Source organism: Homalodisca vitripennis, chromosome 4 (assembly GCF_021130785.1).
Source record: "Homalodisca vitripennis isolate AUS2020 chromosome 4, UT_GWSS_2.1, whole genome shotgun sequence".
Lineage (NCBI taxonomy): Eukaryota > Metazoa > Arthropoda > Insecta > Hemiptera > Cicadellidae > Homalodisca > Homalodisca vitripennis.
Window position 1 is genome coordinate 169,541,013 of NC_060210.1, and position 17,552 is coordinate 169,558,564.

At 32.6% G+C, this 17,552-nt stretch overlaps 1 protein-coding gene across 11 annotated transcripts in view; it reads left to right on the plus strand.

The window, feature by feature from the left end:
- Positions 1 to 17,552, plus strand: part of LOC124360589 (protein unc-80 homolog) — a 221,024-nt gene that overhangs the window by 189,883 nt on the left and 13,589 nt on the right. For 10 of the 11 annotated variants that reach the window (XM_046814324.1, XM_046814330.1, XM_046814328.1 and 7 more), the window contains 10 exons: positions 969 to 1,143; positions 2,394 to 2,546; positions 3,354 to 3,557; positions 4,112 to 4,228; positions 6,657 to 6,797; positions 6,899 to 7,022; positions 11,160 to 11,360; positions 12,446 to 12,630; positions 14,200 to 14,365; positions 16,730 to 16,864. In XM_046814324.1, coding sequence (XP_046670280.1) covers positions 969 to 1,143; positions 2,394 to 2,546; positions 3,354 to 3,557; positions 4,112 to 4,228; positions 6,657 to 6,797; positions 6,899 to 7,022; positions 11,160 to 11,360; positions 12,446 to 12,630; positions 14,200 to 14,365; positions 16,730 to 16,864 — 1,601 coding nt within the window. The remainder of the gene's footprint in view (positions 1 to 968; positions 1,144 to 2,393; positions 2,547 to 3,353; positions 3,558 to 4,111; positions 4,229 to 6,656; positions 6,798 to 6,898; positions 7,023 to 11,159; positions 11,361 to 12,445; positions 12,631 to 14,199; positions 14,366 to 16,729; positions 16,865 to 17,552) is intronic. The other variant, XM_046814326.1, reaches the window with a different exon arrangement.

The window sequence follows — 17,552 nt, forward strand, 5'->3', positions numbered from 1 at the left end:
ACCAAAAATAACTGCTTTCTTTTCCTGCCTTTACACAGTACTGTATGTATGTTACTTACAAAAGATTATCAATCAGAATGTTGGCAAAAAAACCATAGGTACTCTACAGTACAGTGTACTTTTTATAACAGACTCCTCATCTCATCGCTATGCGCCTTTTCGCCATTGCCCACTTGACGCTAAGGAACATAGTGCAAGAGCAGATGGTACAATGTTTTAATTTTTGCTAGATACAAATCCGGATTATTGACGGTCCGGATTTTTGATGCCCGAATTATCGACGTTTTACTGTACTGTAAATGCGTGTCTTGTAAAAATGTCTACTGAGAAATTATCTCAAAATGGAAATAAGTTTAAATACACCCTTATGTCTTAGTTCTTAGAGAAATTGACAGGAATCAACCATATTCTAAATGAAAATTGAAATATTGCAAACTGTGAATATGTGAAAAATTTTAGTCTTCAAACCATGAAGCTCAGCTGAATTAAGCTCTATTACGAACTTAGATTTGTGAACAGTTCCTGCATATTGCTCATCAACTAAGTTCAGCTGTAGGCCATCCATTAACTCAAAATTCAGAGTTCACAAAAAGTTACTCTGACAAATTGAATTTTTTCACTGTTCTGCTGTAAACACATTTGAGAAATTTTAAATACAAAGTAAAAATGTATCCCAAATTACTACATTTGCTATTTATTTTTATGTATTTTCAAAATTATGTAAAACAAGCAAATTCTAAATAAAAACATGCAAACAGACTAAACGTCAATAATATCCCTTACTCTCCTACCTAATCCCTTCACAGGTCTCCCTGAGTATTGTATGTGTTGAGTTATAACATATAAATCTAATCAAAATTAATTATGTACGTTTGTTTATTAAGAGATTTTTAAGCTAACGAGATATATTTTTTCTTTAGTATATAAATACAAATTAATTAAAAGTTTAATAGTAGTGTTGTCTGTAGGAACTACAATGGACCAAACCCATCAAGTCCAGAACACAAAGGATCTAGCCAGAAAAACTACAGTCGTGCTCCATACTCTCCTGGCTTTGACTTTGAGGAGGATTCCCACTCAAAATATTTGAGTGATCGAAGCAGAACTAAAATGTATCATGAGAGAGACATGGAAGATTCTGAGGTAGGAAATATAATCAACTATTTATTGTTGGAAAACAGTCCTTAACAATACACATGTGTGTAAGTACCATGGTAAAGAGTTCATAAATAATATTACTGTTTAGCTTATACCGTAAAAAATTAATCAAGTCTTTGTAAAAATCTAAAACTAAAAAGAACACAAAACATGCAGTGACGGCCCATTCTCAAAATCATTTCTAACTGTTAATTAGAGCTCTTCTTTGTAGTGTGGATGTTCATAAATATTCTCATTGTGTAATGCTACACATTCTTAATAGAATCAACTTGACTTTATCTATTTCATTTGGCTCATTGTTGAGGCAGACAGTGAGTTCATGAAGAGTTTAGTGTCTTTTGGGGTGGCAAATATTCCTTGATCTGTTCTGTTCCAGTCTGAACAGTTGTAGGCGTATACATTTAAATGATGGAGCAGACAGTGAGTTCATGAAGAGTTTAGTGTCTTTTGGGGTGGCAAATATTCCTTGATCTGTTCTGTTCCAGTCTGAACAGTTGTAGGCGTATACATTTAAATTATGGAGCAGACAGTGAGCTCCTGAAGAGTTGTGTCATTTGAGATTACAGATATTCTGTGATCTGTTCTGTCCCAACCTGAACTATTGGATATTTCGTTTAATTTAATCCAAAGAAAATTGTATTCTCTTTGAGAGGTCTTCTCGTTGTTGATATCCAATCAATAATCCCATGTTGTCGATCACCATCTTCAAGCCATTCACTCATTAAATTTACTCCAAGTACATTTTGTACAGAAATTTCTAAAATATCAGTTAAAAATGTAAGTTTAGTCTCTTTTGTCTTATTAGTTCCCTATTGTAATTAATCAAATTTTCAATGTAATTTTTGTAATTAATGTAGTATTATTTAATAACAATTTTTCATTAGTTTTGGCTACATAGATTGCATCTTTCTTTTTATATTTTCAGTACTTTATTATAGGAGGAGTTTGAAACATATTTACAACTAATTAGAAATTTAATGTTGTAACTAAAAACTACAAACTATAAAAATGTATTATTAGTATACCAAACACCACATGTTTAAAAACTGTATTAGACTTTTTGTATTTGTGTTAGGTACATTTATGTTTTTAGTACATAATAAAATGATTTTAACTGAGTAAGTAACATTGTGCTCAACAAGACATATTCCAGGATGGCAAGGCTATAGACCTTCTGAATCTGCAGTCTCATAGTGTCAGTATTTACTAAAACTGAGTAAGTAACATTGTTTTAGGTATTACGCAATGATTTCCGGCGACCACGAGACGTGCTACTTTCCCTTGTAGCAGACTTTGTGACAACATGCACAGCTCGGCTGGTAGAGCTCAACAAGAAGTATCCCCAGGATGGCAAGGTTGTGGAGCTCCTGGATCTGCGTTCTCACAGTGTCAGTATAAACTAAACCCTACACTAACAACCTATCTTTTATCATACTGAAGAAGTAACAATTGTTGCTGATATGTTAACTTTGGTCCCTGAAGTACATGTTTTGCATTGGAGGTCTAAAAGATCAACTGAATACACCATTCAAGTTTAATTCAACTTCTAAGAGTTTTATTATAAGTTATGGTGGTGAAATTTTTAATTTATTAAATTGATGAAGACAACTGAAGATAGTAAATTAAAATTCCAGACAATTTTCACAAAATATCAAATAAAAAAATGGGTGAGTCTTTACTGGGTAAATCTAGATATTCGTATGAAGAAGAATACTAGATTTCGTCTATGAAACAAAAGACGTCGGCAGTCTATAGAATTTTATGCATGACGTCAAATGATGTCGGCAGTGAAAGTATTAAATATTGTAACTCTTTTAAATAAAATAAATAAACAATATTTACATATTTAGAAATACGAAGTCAAAGCTTTACAAACAACTATATTTCAATGTAATACATCTTTTTACACAAGTCTGTGGAATTTCAAAGCATTTGGCAAAATAATGAAAAGGGCACGTCCGCACTATACGGATGTCAGGAATTGACACCATATTTATGACGTCCGTATTACACGGACGTCGGGGTTAAAAGTATTAAATGTAATATGTAGTGATTTTGTCTTTTAAATTCGTAAAGTTAAAAAATTCCTAATGTTTTAAATAAAAAAGTAGATTCGTTAAAAATTTATTTTTGAATTAAAATCTGATCATAATGTAGTGTATTTTATCACAACTTAGTCTCTGATTGCTTTACAGAGACTGGCGGATGTGGCTCACACTCTACTGAAAGTATCTCCATATGATCCAGACACAATGTCAGGCAAGGGTTTGCAGCGTTACATCACACAGCTACTACCCTCCACTGAGTGGTCTAATGAGGCTCTCAGGCCTGCGTTGATTCTCATCCTCAGACGGATCGACAAAACATTTAACAAGATCTACAAAAAACCTGGAATCAGAGTATGTTAGTTTTTAAACAAAATTAAATAGATAAATTATTATAAAATGTGAAATGAAAACAATATTATAAAGATTCATACTGACTTTGAGAGGACTGCTGTATGTAAAAGAGATTCCACAGAAATTTGAACTAGAATAGGTTTTAATCAATATTCAAGAGTTGCTTCATAACACAGTTTGAACTTTATACAATTCAAAATGTAGATAAATCTGGGAGTGCTAAAATGTGTTAGTTTCTCCCATACACATAGTACAGAAGAAGATACTAAATGGTAAGAAAATCCATAATGTGTTTTAGATAAAAGTACCGTTTAAGGTACCTACAGTTTTAAAATGGATTTCTTGAAAACACTTTAAACACAATTGTTAGAAATGCGTTAATTTTTAACAGTTCAGTACTGAATTTCATAACTGGAAATTAATAGACAAAGACTAAGTGAATGTTACATTTAGTACAAATGTACAACTAATTGAATAAAAACTGTTACTGGTGTTATCTTAGTGTGGTATAGTCTATGTTTTCTGAGCCTAAAATGTGTTGCCTGCCCACTTAGAGACACACAGATTGGGAAGCAGCTGGAGGATTGCTGAGAGGAGTCTACGAGACACTATCCCGGCATCCCTACATTGTTCACATGCAGAACCTAAAACAACTGGTGTCTACTTGCCAGGTATGTTATATTTTAAAAGTGTGTTATTTCTCTATTAGAGACACGCAGATTGGAAAGTGGCTGGAGGATTGCCAAGAGGAGTCTCCGAGACATTATCCCGACACCCCTACATTGTTCACATGCAGAACATTAAAAAACAAGTGTTTTCCTTCCAGGTAAGTTATATTTGCCTACAAGTGTGTTATTTCCCTGTTGGAGACAAACAGATTGGGAAGCAGCTGGAGGATTTCCAAGAGGAGTATCCGAGACATTATTCCGACACCCCTACATTATTCATATGCAGAACATAAAAAACAAGTGTTTTCCTTCCAGGTAAGTTATATTTGCCTACAAGTGTGTTATTTCCCTGTTGGAGACAAACAGATTGGGAAGCAGCTGGAGGATTGCCAAGAGGAGTATCCGAGACATTATCCCGACACCCCTACATTATTCATTACATTAGGTGATGAAGGTTACTTCTTATGATACTATCTCTTACAGCTTGCAAGCAGTTCACTCACAGCCTTGGGATTTCTTTTTCATTGCTGAAGCAGTGTCCTGGAAATGATGAATTCATGTTTCTGTGGAATTCTCTACATGCCACCTTCTCCACATTGTTTTGGAGCTTTGTTTTGAATTAAGCTTGATCGCAAATGAATGTTGCATTCTGGTCCAAACAACCATGATAACTAAATGGCAAAATGTTGTTGACAGATTATATTATTATTCAATGTTACTAATTGCCCATAGCTAACAATACAACTTCAAAAAGTGTCCTGTTTCCTTGAATCATCCTGTACTTTTAACCTGTAATTTGCATTAAAACATTGATAACATATTCAAGTATATCTTGTATTTAATAGTCTATTTTGAAAAAATAACTTTGTCATTTTTATATTTCTTAAATGGTATGTCAAAAACTATAAAAACAAGAAATATTTTGCTGGGGAGTTTTAGAAAAAATTACATCTGGGGCTTAAATGTCAATGGAAACATGATTATTTCAAAAAGTATTTTTTTCAGCTGCAGTTATCATTATCTTGGTTCTCAATAACTAAACACAGATAATAAACTTAAAAAAGGACCATATTTATGACTTCTAAATAGAAATTGGTACAATTATAATACATTTTAAATTAAAGACATTAATTTGGAAGGTAATATAAACATTACAGTTAAGATGTATTCAAATAAATGATAAGCATTGTTTTCAATAATAGTACTGTTACTTTTTAAAACCGAATGACGATATAAAGCATGTCAGTTTATGTTTCTCTAGCTTAAAATTACAGTTCTTTAACAAATTTGAATTTGGTGTTATTTGAACTATGGTCTCTTTTGAGTTTAATTAGATTTAGACTTGATCTTTAAAGTGTACTATGCTTGTAACCGTTCACCCTATGTCAAAAACTGCACACCATCATTGGTCCAAAGACAACAATATACATTGGCATGAAGCCAACATAATACATGATGAACATTATTTCTTTAAAAGGATATTAATAGAGGCAACATACATTAAATTGGCAGACCAACTAATCAGTTAGCCATCATTCAAGATTAGGCCACTTTGGTTGCCAATTCTGAAAAATTAACTAAAAAGAAAACCAAACAGATTAGATATTTGTAATATACCAATGGAGAGTCACAGTATGGTTTTAAGAAATTCATCTAGAATGAACCAATAATAAAATAAGGGTCCACTCCTGTCCCTTTCCTTTTTTATCCACCATCTTGTTTCTGCCGTGAAAATCGCCATTTGCTATTGGCTTCTGGTCAGTCATAGGAGGTTGGTCGACGAATGCAGACCTATTGTGACCTGTATTTTGTAGTTCAGTTTTAATAATTTGTGTTGTGTTTAGTTTTTTATCAAGTGCATGTTTTAGAGTTAGTGTAGTTGACACACAATATGGTGGTTGTGATTCCTGACTCACGCTTGTCGCAACGGTCTGGTATGATCTGGAAACGTAGTGTTACTGATTTTTTGTATCACTGAACAATTACAAATGTCCAGAAAAATCCTGTTTCCTTCACAATGCTTCCATCGTCAAAAACAAACTTCAAACAAGGAAAAGATAGACTTGTCAAGGCATTTTGCTGTCATTGCGGTAAGGGTTAGAAAAACTTATTGAAGTAAGTTAGTGAATAAAACAAAAAATTGTTTGTATTCGTCCCCCCTCTTTATTTAACAAAATAAATGTTTAAAAATAAGTGAAAAAATCTCTCATATTTTTGTTCCTAAACTTTAAGGGGAAAAATAATTCCCTCCCAATTTCTGTCTTGACTTCAAAAAACCACTGCTCTCTCACGATTAGTTCTGCCAGTTTCACTTTACCAAAGCATGTTTTCCCCACCACAAATTTATTTTTTTCAGAATTAAAATGTATTACTTTAATAATCATCTGTACAATGTGTCATGTGATACCTCTTCTGTGATGTTATTTTCCAGTCTCTAATACTTGGAGAGAACAGTTCCCCAGTGGGTGAGAGCCAGTCATCAGCCACAAACGCTCTGATGAGTCAGGTCCCACCCCCTCACTTCTGCTCCATGGTCGTGCGTCTAATAGCCCTTCAGATACTTGCTGTTGGGGTAAGTTACATTTTTAGAATTATGTATCATTAAAATGACTTTTAATTCTTGTATACATAAATACAACACTATTTCTCATATGTGTTCATATATTGTTTTAGGAGTCATACACATTGGAACAAGTTTGTGGAGGAGTTTCTGTTTTTCCCAGCCATGAGAAAACAGAGAGTATGCTCATGAACTTATTGCTGCCTCTCTGCTTAAGAGTTGGAAGTGGGAGGAAAGGTAATAAAAACTTTGTCATTTAGAGTTACGTTTAAACTGTCTAAAGTTGATAGAAACAATATATATTTATATTCTGATTTAGACATGTTTTATGACACTTGTTATGAGTTTTTAACTGCAGTCATTTGCAACAGTAAAACTTATATACTTTTGTGATGTATTTAGTATGTATGATATATTAATTAACATTTTATCCAAGTTGGTATTGTATACTAGAAAATAAGCCAACTATACAGTATATTTGTTAAGGTTAATTAGTACTCTGGCTTGTGCAGTGCAATATCTTTTGTGACCACAACAAAATTAATTTGTACTCATTAGATCTTACAAACGCAAACAACTTGATTATAGTTTATTAATGGAATATATTTGTTAATAATTAATTTTCATACCTTTAGAAATTGAGAACCTCTTGTTATACAGGGTTGTCCAAAAATATGTTACCACTTATATGGGTTTCACTTTTATTTTATTAACATAATAACACACACTATTTTACAAGTCCAAATGAAGTTAATGTACTCATTCCACCTGTATTCCTTCGTTCTCAATGCATTTATGAAGTCTTTTCACCATACTGACCATAGCTCGTTCACACATTTCCTTAGGTATGGAGCGGACAACCGTGGTTATGCGTTCTTTAAGGTCATTAATGTCAATAGGTCTTGTAGCATACACACGTTCTTTCACCATTCCCCATAGCCAGAAATCACATGGAGTCAGGTCTGGTGACCGTGCTGGCCACGCCAATGGTCCAGCTCTTCCAATCCAGCGTCTACCAAATGTATCATCCAGGTAATTTCGAACCGCTAAGGAATAATGCGGTGGTGCACCATACGTTAACTTTCGGAGAGGATCGTGTGTGCTCTCTTCGATCATGGGGATTGTATGTACCCCAAATGACGCAATTGTGCTTATTCACATTGCCGCTGACATGAAATGTGGCTTCATCCGACATAAAGAACACAACATTAGGGTCTATGTTCGTCATTTCTAAGAACACTTCTGCAGCTCGTACACGAGCAATTTTATCAGCATCAGAAAGCGCCTGTACCATTTGAATGTGGTACGGCTTCATTCCCAGGTCTAAGTGAAGAATTCTTAAAACACTAGTCCGCGCGATTCCGGTTTCCATTGCTACTCTCGTACTTGACTTCTTTGGGCTATTAATAATTGTGCCTTGAACATTTATGATGTTATCTTCCGTTTGAATACTTCTGGGACGTCCACTGTTCCCTTTACAATCATTGGTCACAGCCCCTGTGCGCTCAAATTTCTCATGAATTCGACGGATAGTTAAACGACTTGGAGGATCCTTCTGAAACCATTGTTGAAATTTGTTTCTTACAACTGAGGGAGATCCGAATACTTCCATCCAAGCTGCTACCTTTCTTCTCTCTTCCAAAGTAAGTCGGGTGGCCATATTTAATCTGCAACAACAAAAACTTAATGATTATATAATACCATTTAAGTGGTAACATATTTTTGGACAACCCTGTATGTGCATTGTATTCAAACGAGCTAATACTAAATATTTCAAGACAAATCTAAACTTGCTTTTTATTGCTTATAAAATTCATTAAACTTTTAACTCTTATTTCCTTGATGGACAGACCTTTAGGCTTTAAAAAAGTGTTAAGTCCATGTGAGGATTTTGGGACTGAAATTGTGTGTGGTAAGGTTAGCTTTTGCAGCAATTTGTACATAGTGATTTTTTGTTTAGAATTGTAATCTATTAAAATCTTCTCGTATTGACATTGTTTTTTTTTAATGATTTAAAATTGAATTTGAATTATTGAGTATTTTCTTCATTATTGCCAGATTTTATGTAGCACTAGCCGTTACCCACGGCTTCATATGCAATTTTCAAAATCCAAGTCTTTACACTACTTAGTAAAAGTACTGTTGATATAATATGATATAGTCCTATAAAAGTTTTCAAATGTAAGTAGGTATACTTCAGGTACATATTATTTCAGTGTTCACAGTTAAGAAACAGAAGGTCTGAGTGACCATATTTTGCACATGTAGGAGCATTTCTGGTTCATATTTCCAACGCACAGATGACTGCCTTGTTGTCCCATTCAAGAAAATACAAATACATGGTCATTGGAAACTTACTTCAAGCAAAAAGTGTTTACTTCTAGCCCTTGTCATATACTTTTAAGATATCTCCAGTGTCATAGTACAGTTTACCCGATGAAGAAAATACACACACATAAGTAGGACTGAGAAACCTATTACAGTCTAGAAACCTACCTACTCCCTATCTACTTCCAGTATAAGTGGGAAATCCTTATTAAGTTCAACCAACATTCCAAAATAATCCTTTTAATACAGTTTTAAGTTTTATAGTTGTTTTTTGTACTGTATTCTGGGGAAGAATGGATTTCCGAGGCATGTTACTGTTCATTTCTCTCATTTTCCATAAAGCCACTGTTGATATTTCATATCACAATGTCAAAGGAGCCCATCAGTTTGGAGTAACTTGTATGGAAACATTCACAACTTTGTTCATTAAGGTTGATTTTGTAACAGTATTTAAATAGTATTTACAATGCATTAGATATTTTTAACTCGTCACATGCAATCTTGAATAAAATTTAGGTATTAACTTTGTATTTGTTATCTGCATTACACTACTGATCACGTGATGTATACTTAATATTTTATAAAAATTAAATTTAAACAGATGTTTCTGCAATTTGTTAAAAATTCAGCTGAAAGTGTCGATAGCTGTTTAGTGTCACTTAAATTTGGATTATAAAACAAATAGTACCATTTTTTGACGTGACAACGTCTTAAATTAGGTTGCGGCTCGGAGTCACTCATGAAAAAGTGTAACGCCCGGTAACGTTACGATGCCCGTCCAGTGGGTCCACCGCACGGGATCCGCACGGGATAAAGCAGATAACTGTGGGTCCGCCGCACGGGATAAAGCAGATAACTATGTTCATTCGTGAAAATGTGGAGTGCTTAGATTCGTCATTTACAACAACTACAACAATAAAGGTAAATAATTGTACACTGATATTTCATTATCGTAAACTATGATTGATTGAGTAATTGTTAGATTGACACAAAAGTTGAGAAACTGAGTTTATAGGTTATGTCATACTATTGACAAATGTTGATAGTGTGAAGTAAATTATTAGTTTAAATCACTCTGCAATCAATCGTAATTCAGTCGATTGAGAAGAAACAGCGCGTATTGCTAGTCAAACATTTAAAATAACAAATTATAACCTCTAACCTGTCATAACAGTGCGACCAAACAAACGAACTAAACCGACCAATCACCACGCGCGGAGTTAGAATTTAACTGTGTTTAGCAAGAATTTCAAATTCCAATTTTAGTAAATGTTTTATTCAACTTTACCATTTACAATAACAAATTTTAATTAATTTCAAATTATGTACAATGTTTTAGTAAACAAAATATATTTCTATAGTTAAAATTTGTGCAATTCTTATTTTCATTCAATTCCTTGTTCCTATTGTGCAATTTAATAATATTCATATCAATAAATATTCTACCGAGAAAAAGACGTTGTCACGTAAAATCTTCGCCCGTAAAACCGACTTTACAGGCAACCATAATTTTTTTTAATTCTTCAATGTCCCATGTATCTTTTCTAATCTTTCTCTTCATATAAACCTTCCTTGGATTTCAAAAAATATTTTATAAAAAGAATTAGTCAAATTGATCCAGCTGTTCTCCAGATTAGCTCTAAGCAACAGATTTTGGGATTCATTTTTATTTATTAGAAGATAACATTTTACTTCTTTGTAATCAATTTGTAATGTATTTTTGTTACATTTGCCACTAGATAACTAGCAATCACAATATTTAACATGGACAAACACAATACCAACTCCCTATGGAAAGTAAAATACATACTATTTATCCCTTCTATCCTGGAAAATCATATATTTCCCTTGTAGACAAAGTATAAACTCATTGAGACTCTTCCTCATGTTTTAAAAGGTTTGTTATCCTGGTTCTGTATGAACAACAAAATATTTAATTTTCTCTATATGAGCTTTTTACTAAAAATTGTATTAAGTTGTATTTTCTTAAAATGAATAGTGTCAAAATGTTGTATCATTATACTGTAACTATTTTTTGTTGAACAGATGTACACTGCATGCGACAGACAGACATTAGCTTCACTCTCACAGTTGTGTTACATGCCATGTGTCCTCCCACCTCCAAGAGTGCAGCTCTCACCATCAAGTCCTCTTCTGATACCCGGACTGGTTCTTTTACTTTTTTGGCAAGGGAAGCCAAAACCAGTCCCACTGTTTCTAGATCAGTCTATCAGGTTGCATTTTTGGGTAAGTTAAATCAACTATAGATTAAGTTCTGCTCAAATTAGTGGACAATTAGCAATATTTTGATAGTGTCTGAATCTTTTAGGAGAGAAATTACTCTTATGAATGATTATAAAGATTGGGATTTATCATAGACTTTTGCAGAGCAATTTTAATATTTTATATTGGTGTGTTATAATTTTTATGGTGCAAAAATTAAAGATATTTGAATAACATTTAATTTTGTATGTATTATTTATTGTATTGTATAAGTTTGACAAATTTATAAAACAAAACATATTTATAGCAAAATATGTGAAAAACATGAATGTGTGTGTGCGTGTGCACATGTCTTATTCAGTAAAACCTTTAAACATCTGCCATTTTGTACTGGATTAACTTTTTGTAAGTACTGTTTGCTGTATTCATCTCTGTTTGACAACCCCTTTAAATTTATGTACACTTTAATCTATGCTTACATTAGATGTTTTGTCAAACTCCTTGCGTAGACTATCCTCTGTTGGATGTGAAGAGTCACTACATTAAAAACTATATATTATAATCATGTTTCTTCACATAACATAACATTTATGTTAATAACATGTATACATTTGCCAAAGTCATGTATATATATAAAGGTTTGAATTAATAGGGCTGGAAGCCGAGTATTATTACTAATGGATAAGAATATCAGCAGGCGTACCTTTTGAACTTTCTTCTAGAATCCACTGAATTGTAAGAAACATAAAAAACACATATTCAAAAAATGTTTGATTGCAGTACCAGTTGACTGTACACTATAGTGTCAAACCAGAACACTAGTGGAAAGTCAACGATAATGTTCTCTATAAGTTGAGAAAGATTGTAGTGCAATCAAAAGTTTTCTAAGTATGTGTTCTCTGTGTTTCTTTCATATCAGTGGACCCTGGAAGGAAATGTTCAAGGCCTGCTGACTTTTCTATTAGTAATAATCCTTATGTATAAATAAAAAATTAGATAACATTTTTAAATATTATTCCTACTATTGTACTCTTTTAATTTATGCTGGCTTATGTAATAATAATTATAATATTATAAGATTGTTCATATTTTTTATCTGTCATTTTTAGGTTTGAAGATATTGTTGGTGTGTTTTGAAAATGATTTGGTTAAAGACTGGCCACGGATCGCACGTACCATTCGTGACATGAGCAAGGTGCACGAGGCACGTCTTCTGTACTGGAACTTTATAGACTTTGTAGTCTCTCAGAGATCACCAGTGTTTGTTCTCCTTTTACCATTCATTAACCAGAAGGTATTTTTATCATATTAAACATTAAACAATATGAGCAACTTACAAATGGATAACATTACTGAATTTATTTTCTAGACTTACTGACTGAGGTACTAAATACTTTGCTTCAAATTGATAAATTATATAAAACAACTTGTCTTTATGTACTTATTTACTCTTCATACACCATCTGTTTCACACCTTATTTTTTAAGAATTTAAATTAAGTCTTTTCAAGTTGCTCAAATTTTAATTTTTTCAAATTTTGTTGTGTATTTTTAAAGTATATGATTAAAAAAGTTTATATTTACAATCATTTCACATTAGCTTTTATAAATTGTTAAGATAAGAAGATTATATTGCATGATGGTTTTATATACTGCATGAATATCTTATTGTGATATGTTGGCAAGATTATTCACAAATTAGAGAATTTGATTTGTATATTCAGAAAGTAAAGGCATAGGAATTAATAGTATAAGTATACATTAATCAGTGAATATTTTAAATGTGGTTTTTAAGATTACTGAAGCAAGATCTGAAGTTAAATGTAAATATTTCTAGAGTTTATTGAACAGTAACTTAGACTTCTTATAAGTATATACACTACAATAACTCCCTTTTGAGTTACAGTCTTTACTAAATATTTAACAGATTTTCAATGCCTTTTCAGTAGTGGCTACACTATGGATGAGATACTCTGGAACATAGGGGTTTTATGTAATTTTTGTATCTAAACCATTTTAACTTGTAGAAGTTCAAAGAAAATTACTCTACCTGAACAATACAAAACATTCATAATTGCCAATATGAAGTTAAAAACTTTTGATTACATCTCCAAGCAAACACCCCAAGGCTAATATTTTATCTTTGACAAACATTAAAAAATTGTATCTTTTTTGTCTAGAGATGTTTTATTTGAGGATATCAACTTTTATCTTAGGATAAGTGTTTGAATCTGTTTTTATTCTTAATGCATACATTTGTTTAGCCTTGGTGGAAATGTGTATTATTAATGTATGCCTCTTAGATTGTTTAGTGCTTCCTTACCGTATTAAAAATTATTTCTATATAGTATACATCTATACCTCTTGGAGAAAAACAATATGATTGTAATGTTCCTATATACAGTTGGTTGCTGTCATTGAAATGAACAACTTTGGTAATTTCTTTATAAAATTTGATATGGAAGAAATATTTTGTTTGTTCAAAGAGATCTACTTATCAATTTCAGACTAAAATCAATATTTTGTGTGACTAGTTTTCTTCCAAATATACCACTTGATTTTGATAGGTGTATACTCTAAAATAACTCCCTTTTGAGTAAAAATCTGTATGTCAAACTGTATTAAAACATATTTTCAGCCCTTGTTCACTTGTGGCTACACAATTTGAAACCAGCCCTAAGATGAACTACTTTTGTTTGAATTAACTCGATTATAATTTGAAAGCGCCTTCAAAAAATCCGACATTAATATTGATATTTAGACATAATTCTGTATTCTAACAATAAAGTTTTACTGGTGTTATTGGACTAGTACAATTATGAATACAACAGCTGATGTCAAGGATAAAAATCTGGAATGTTTAGCTGAGTCAGCCACCTTTGACTGAACATGAGCGGCATCTACAATTCATCATCAGAGAGAAGATGTCAGGTTTGAGTACGATTGCTCCCAAGTGTCGGGGAGCCCTGCTCATCGAGTTGATGCACGAAATGAAGCAACTAAAAGAAGAACTCGATGATCGTAAGTATGGTAAGTTATAAGCTACATGAAATAAACTAATCTGTTCTATTCAGAATGGTTAAAATAATTTGAGCTAAACTACAACTGTTACCGCTATGTACTATTTTTAAATATGGTAAAATCAAATTCATATATCTGCATAAACACTTGTAAAATTTTGCTATGGGGACTCACAGTCTTGTGCTTTGTCATAACAATAAACCTACAGCTGAATACTTAGTACTGTATGTTAAAGATTTACAACACCGATTTTGAATACAATCCAACAAGGGAATGGGTCTTCAACAATATTTTGATACAGTAAAGTTTGATATCCTCTGAAATGGAAACTACGAAATGTCTGCTTTATAACAGTTCCTTTGAAATAGATGCCCGGATTGTAGTTAAATGAATTTCCAGATTGCCAATGGACAAAAAGTTTTATTCTGATATTTAATATTTAATACTAAATAATAATAACTCACAAAATAAAATAACTAAGATATTAGGTTTTGTTAATTAAATATGTTTGAATAAATGTTTTGTAATTATTAACATTTAAAAATTAAATGTATTACAACTAATATAATCTTTAATTATATAAAATGCTGTACTCCAAGCAGTCATTTTTTTCCTGTTTCATGTTTTGTTAACAGGATGCTCCATATTTTGCAAAGTTTTCATAGAAGAGATTTTGTTTGTATGATTCAAGTACCAACTTATCAATCATCAGCAATCCCAATTGAAATGAAAAATGCATTTATTAAAGAGGCGGAGTTAGGGCTATCAAGCCCTCTCTACCACTCAACCTTATATTATATACAGTGAATTTACAATAGTTTGATACAATTGCGGTAGATTATTAACTTATAATTTTAATAGAAAATAACAAAATTGCTCAACCTATACAAAATTAAATGACTTTGAAGAAAAATTCATTCATTCGTTCATATTGAAACGAATTCAAAACTTAAAATACAAAAGAAGAACTTCAGATATATATATTGTGATAAAAAGGTATGAGAAAAATTCAAAATGAAGAACAAGAAGAAATGACACATTGAAACATTCAATTACTAGGCATTAATTTTTATGTAATGGATTCTTCAGTGTTGATACTTGACTTGTGACTGATACAGAGTGAGTATAAATTCAAGGAACAGTAATGTTTATAGTTTTGTAGTCCAGATATTTGGGAGTTTTGAGACAATGACATTATTATACTACAGTATTCTCATACTCAGTGATTTGGAAGAAACAACGTAATCTGGTGTCACAGGATTTCCAGTATTTTTGTTACTATACGAGGGCCATCCGGAAAGTAGTACCCGTTTGTGAAATAAAGACACAGAAGTAAATATTAACAAATATAAACATTTTTATTGAAAAGAGCATACATTAAACTACTTCTCCACATAATCTCCAAGCAAATTTAAGCATTTGTCATAACGTGTGACGAGTTTTTGTATTCCAGCGTCATATTCCTCCGCCGCCAGCCGATTTAAATACGTAGTCACACCTTCTTTAAGTTCTTCATCGCTGTCAAATCTTTTTCCCGCCAAAAACTCTTTAAGTTTTGTAAAGAGATGAAAATCTGAAGGGGCCAAGTCCGGGCTATACGGTGGATGGTCGAAAATTTCCACAATTGAATTGCTGCAGAAGTTGTTGTGTTATCCCCGCTGCATGAGGCCTTGGTTTTGTGCTCATCTGTAAGCATGCGAGGGACCCACCTTGCACAAATTTTTGTATAATGCAGATGGTCTTTGACAATTTCATGAACAATTGTTCGAGAAACATTAGGGAAATGTTCACAGATGTCATCAATTGTGACGCGCCGATCGCTCCTCACGAATTCGTCTACTGACCTCAGCAGTTAACCTCTGTAATGACAGATGGTCTCCCTGAACGCTCATCGTCGTGTGTGTTCCCCCTCCCCAAGTTGAAATTACGACACCAGCGCCGAACAGATGACTCTTCCATCACATTGTCTCCATACACTTCCTTTCATTGACGATGAATATCACAAGGTCGAACGTTTCTTGCGTTGAGAAATTTTATTACAGCCCTCACTTCACAACTGGCGGCGTTTTCAATTTTTTTAAACATTATGAACTGCCACAGAAACAACACAGGCAATGCTAGCGTCACGGAACTTGTAACAGAGAAGGCAGACAAGCCACTGAAGCGATCTGACCTTGACCGGCGGCTACTCGCGTCGTCAGCGCCTCACGCGGCGGAAACGGGTACTACTTTCCGGATGGCCCTCGTAATACTCGTATGTTACAATAACTATTAACTTATTTTTAAGGTTTTAAAATTTTTCTTCATATAAATTTCTTTTACTTTCTCATTAATTTTATTAACTACCTAGAACTTTTTGTTTTCAAATTGTAGACGAACAGTCAAATCAGAAAAAAGAAGTACAGCAGACCGAGATTGTGCCTCCCCATCCTCGTCATCACAGGCCGTCACTGATTGACCTGCTGACAGGTGCCAACCAGAGTGGCAATGTCACACCAGGACACAGAGGTCTGTATTACATGTTGCTCTGTTTCTTTCCTTTAATATAACACCATAATTGTTTAAATAATTTATTTAATTTATTTTTAGATAAAAAAATTTGTTTATAACTTTTCTTACTATTTTTACAAATTAAGAATAATATTTAATCAAATATCTGAGCCTGTAGTGGTACTGACACTATTGTATTACTCATTAATTAATTGTTTATATTATTAACATTATTTGTTGTACATAACAATAAACTAGAAGCTTCTTTGTACATATTTTAAGTTGAATATTAAAAATTACTTAACCTAAATATAGTTCTTTGTATGCATGACTGGTTGAAACTCTTTCTTCCCATTAAACTAGGCTTATATATAAGCATATTTTACTATATCAGTATGATATTGAAAAAGTAAATTTAAGTTTTAACACATTTGTTCCCCCATTGTTTATATAAATAGCTTTCTTGAATAATAAAAGAACTATCATTATATGCAAGTATCTAATATAACGAACAAATTACACGTCTAGCCAAATCCACCATAGCAATTTCAATTGTCAGTTCACAAGAAATATGGAAAATAATAAAGATGCAAAAAAATAAGAACCATTTCAAATGCTTAGAGAATGCTATAGTTAAATTAAATTCAAAATTAAAGTACGTTGGGCTGAATCTCCGAAAATAAACAAAAATGTATTTAAAGTTTAT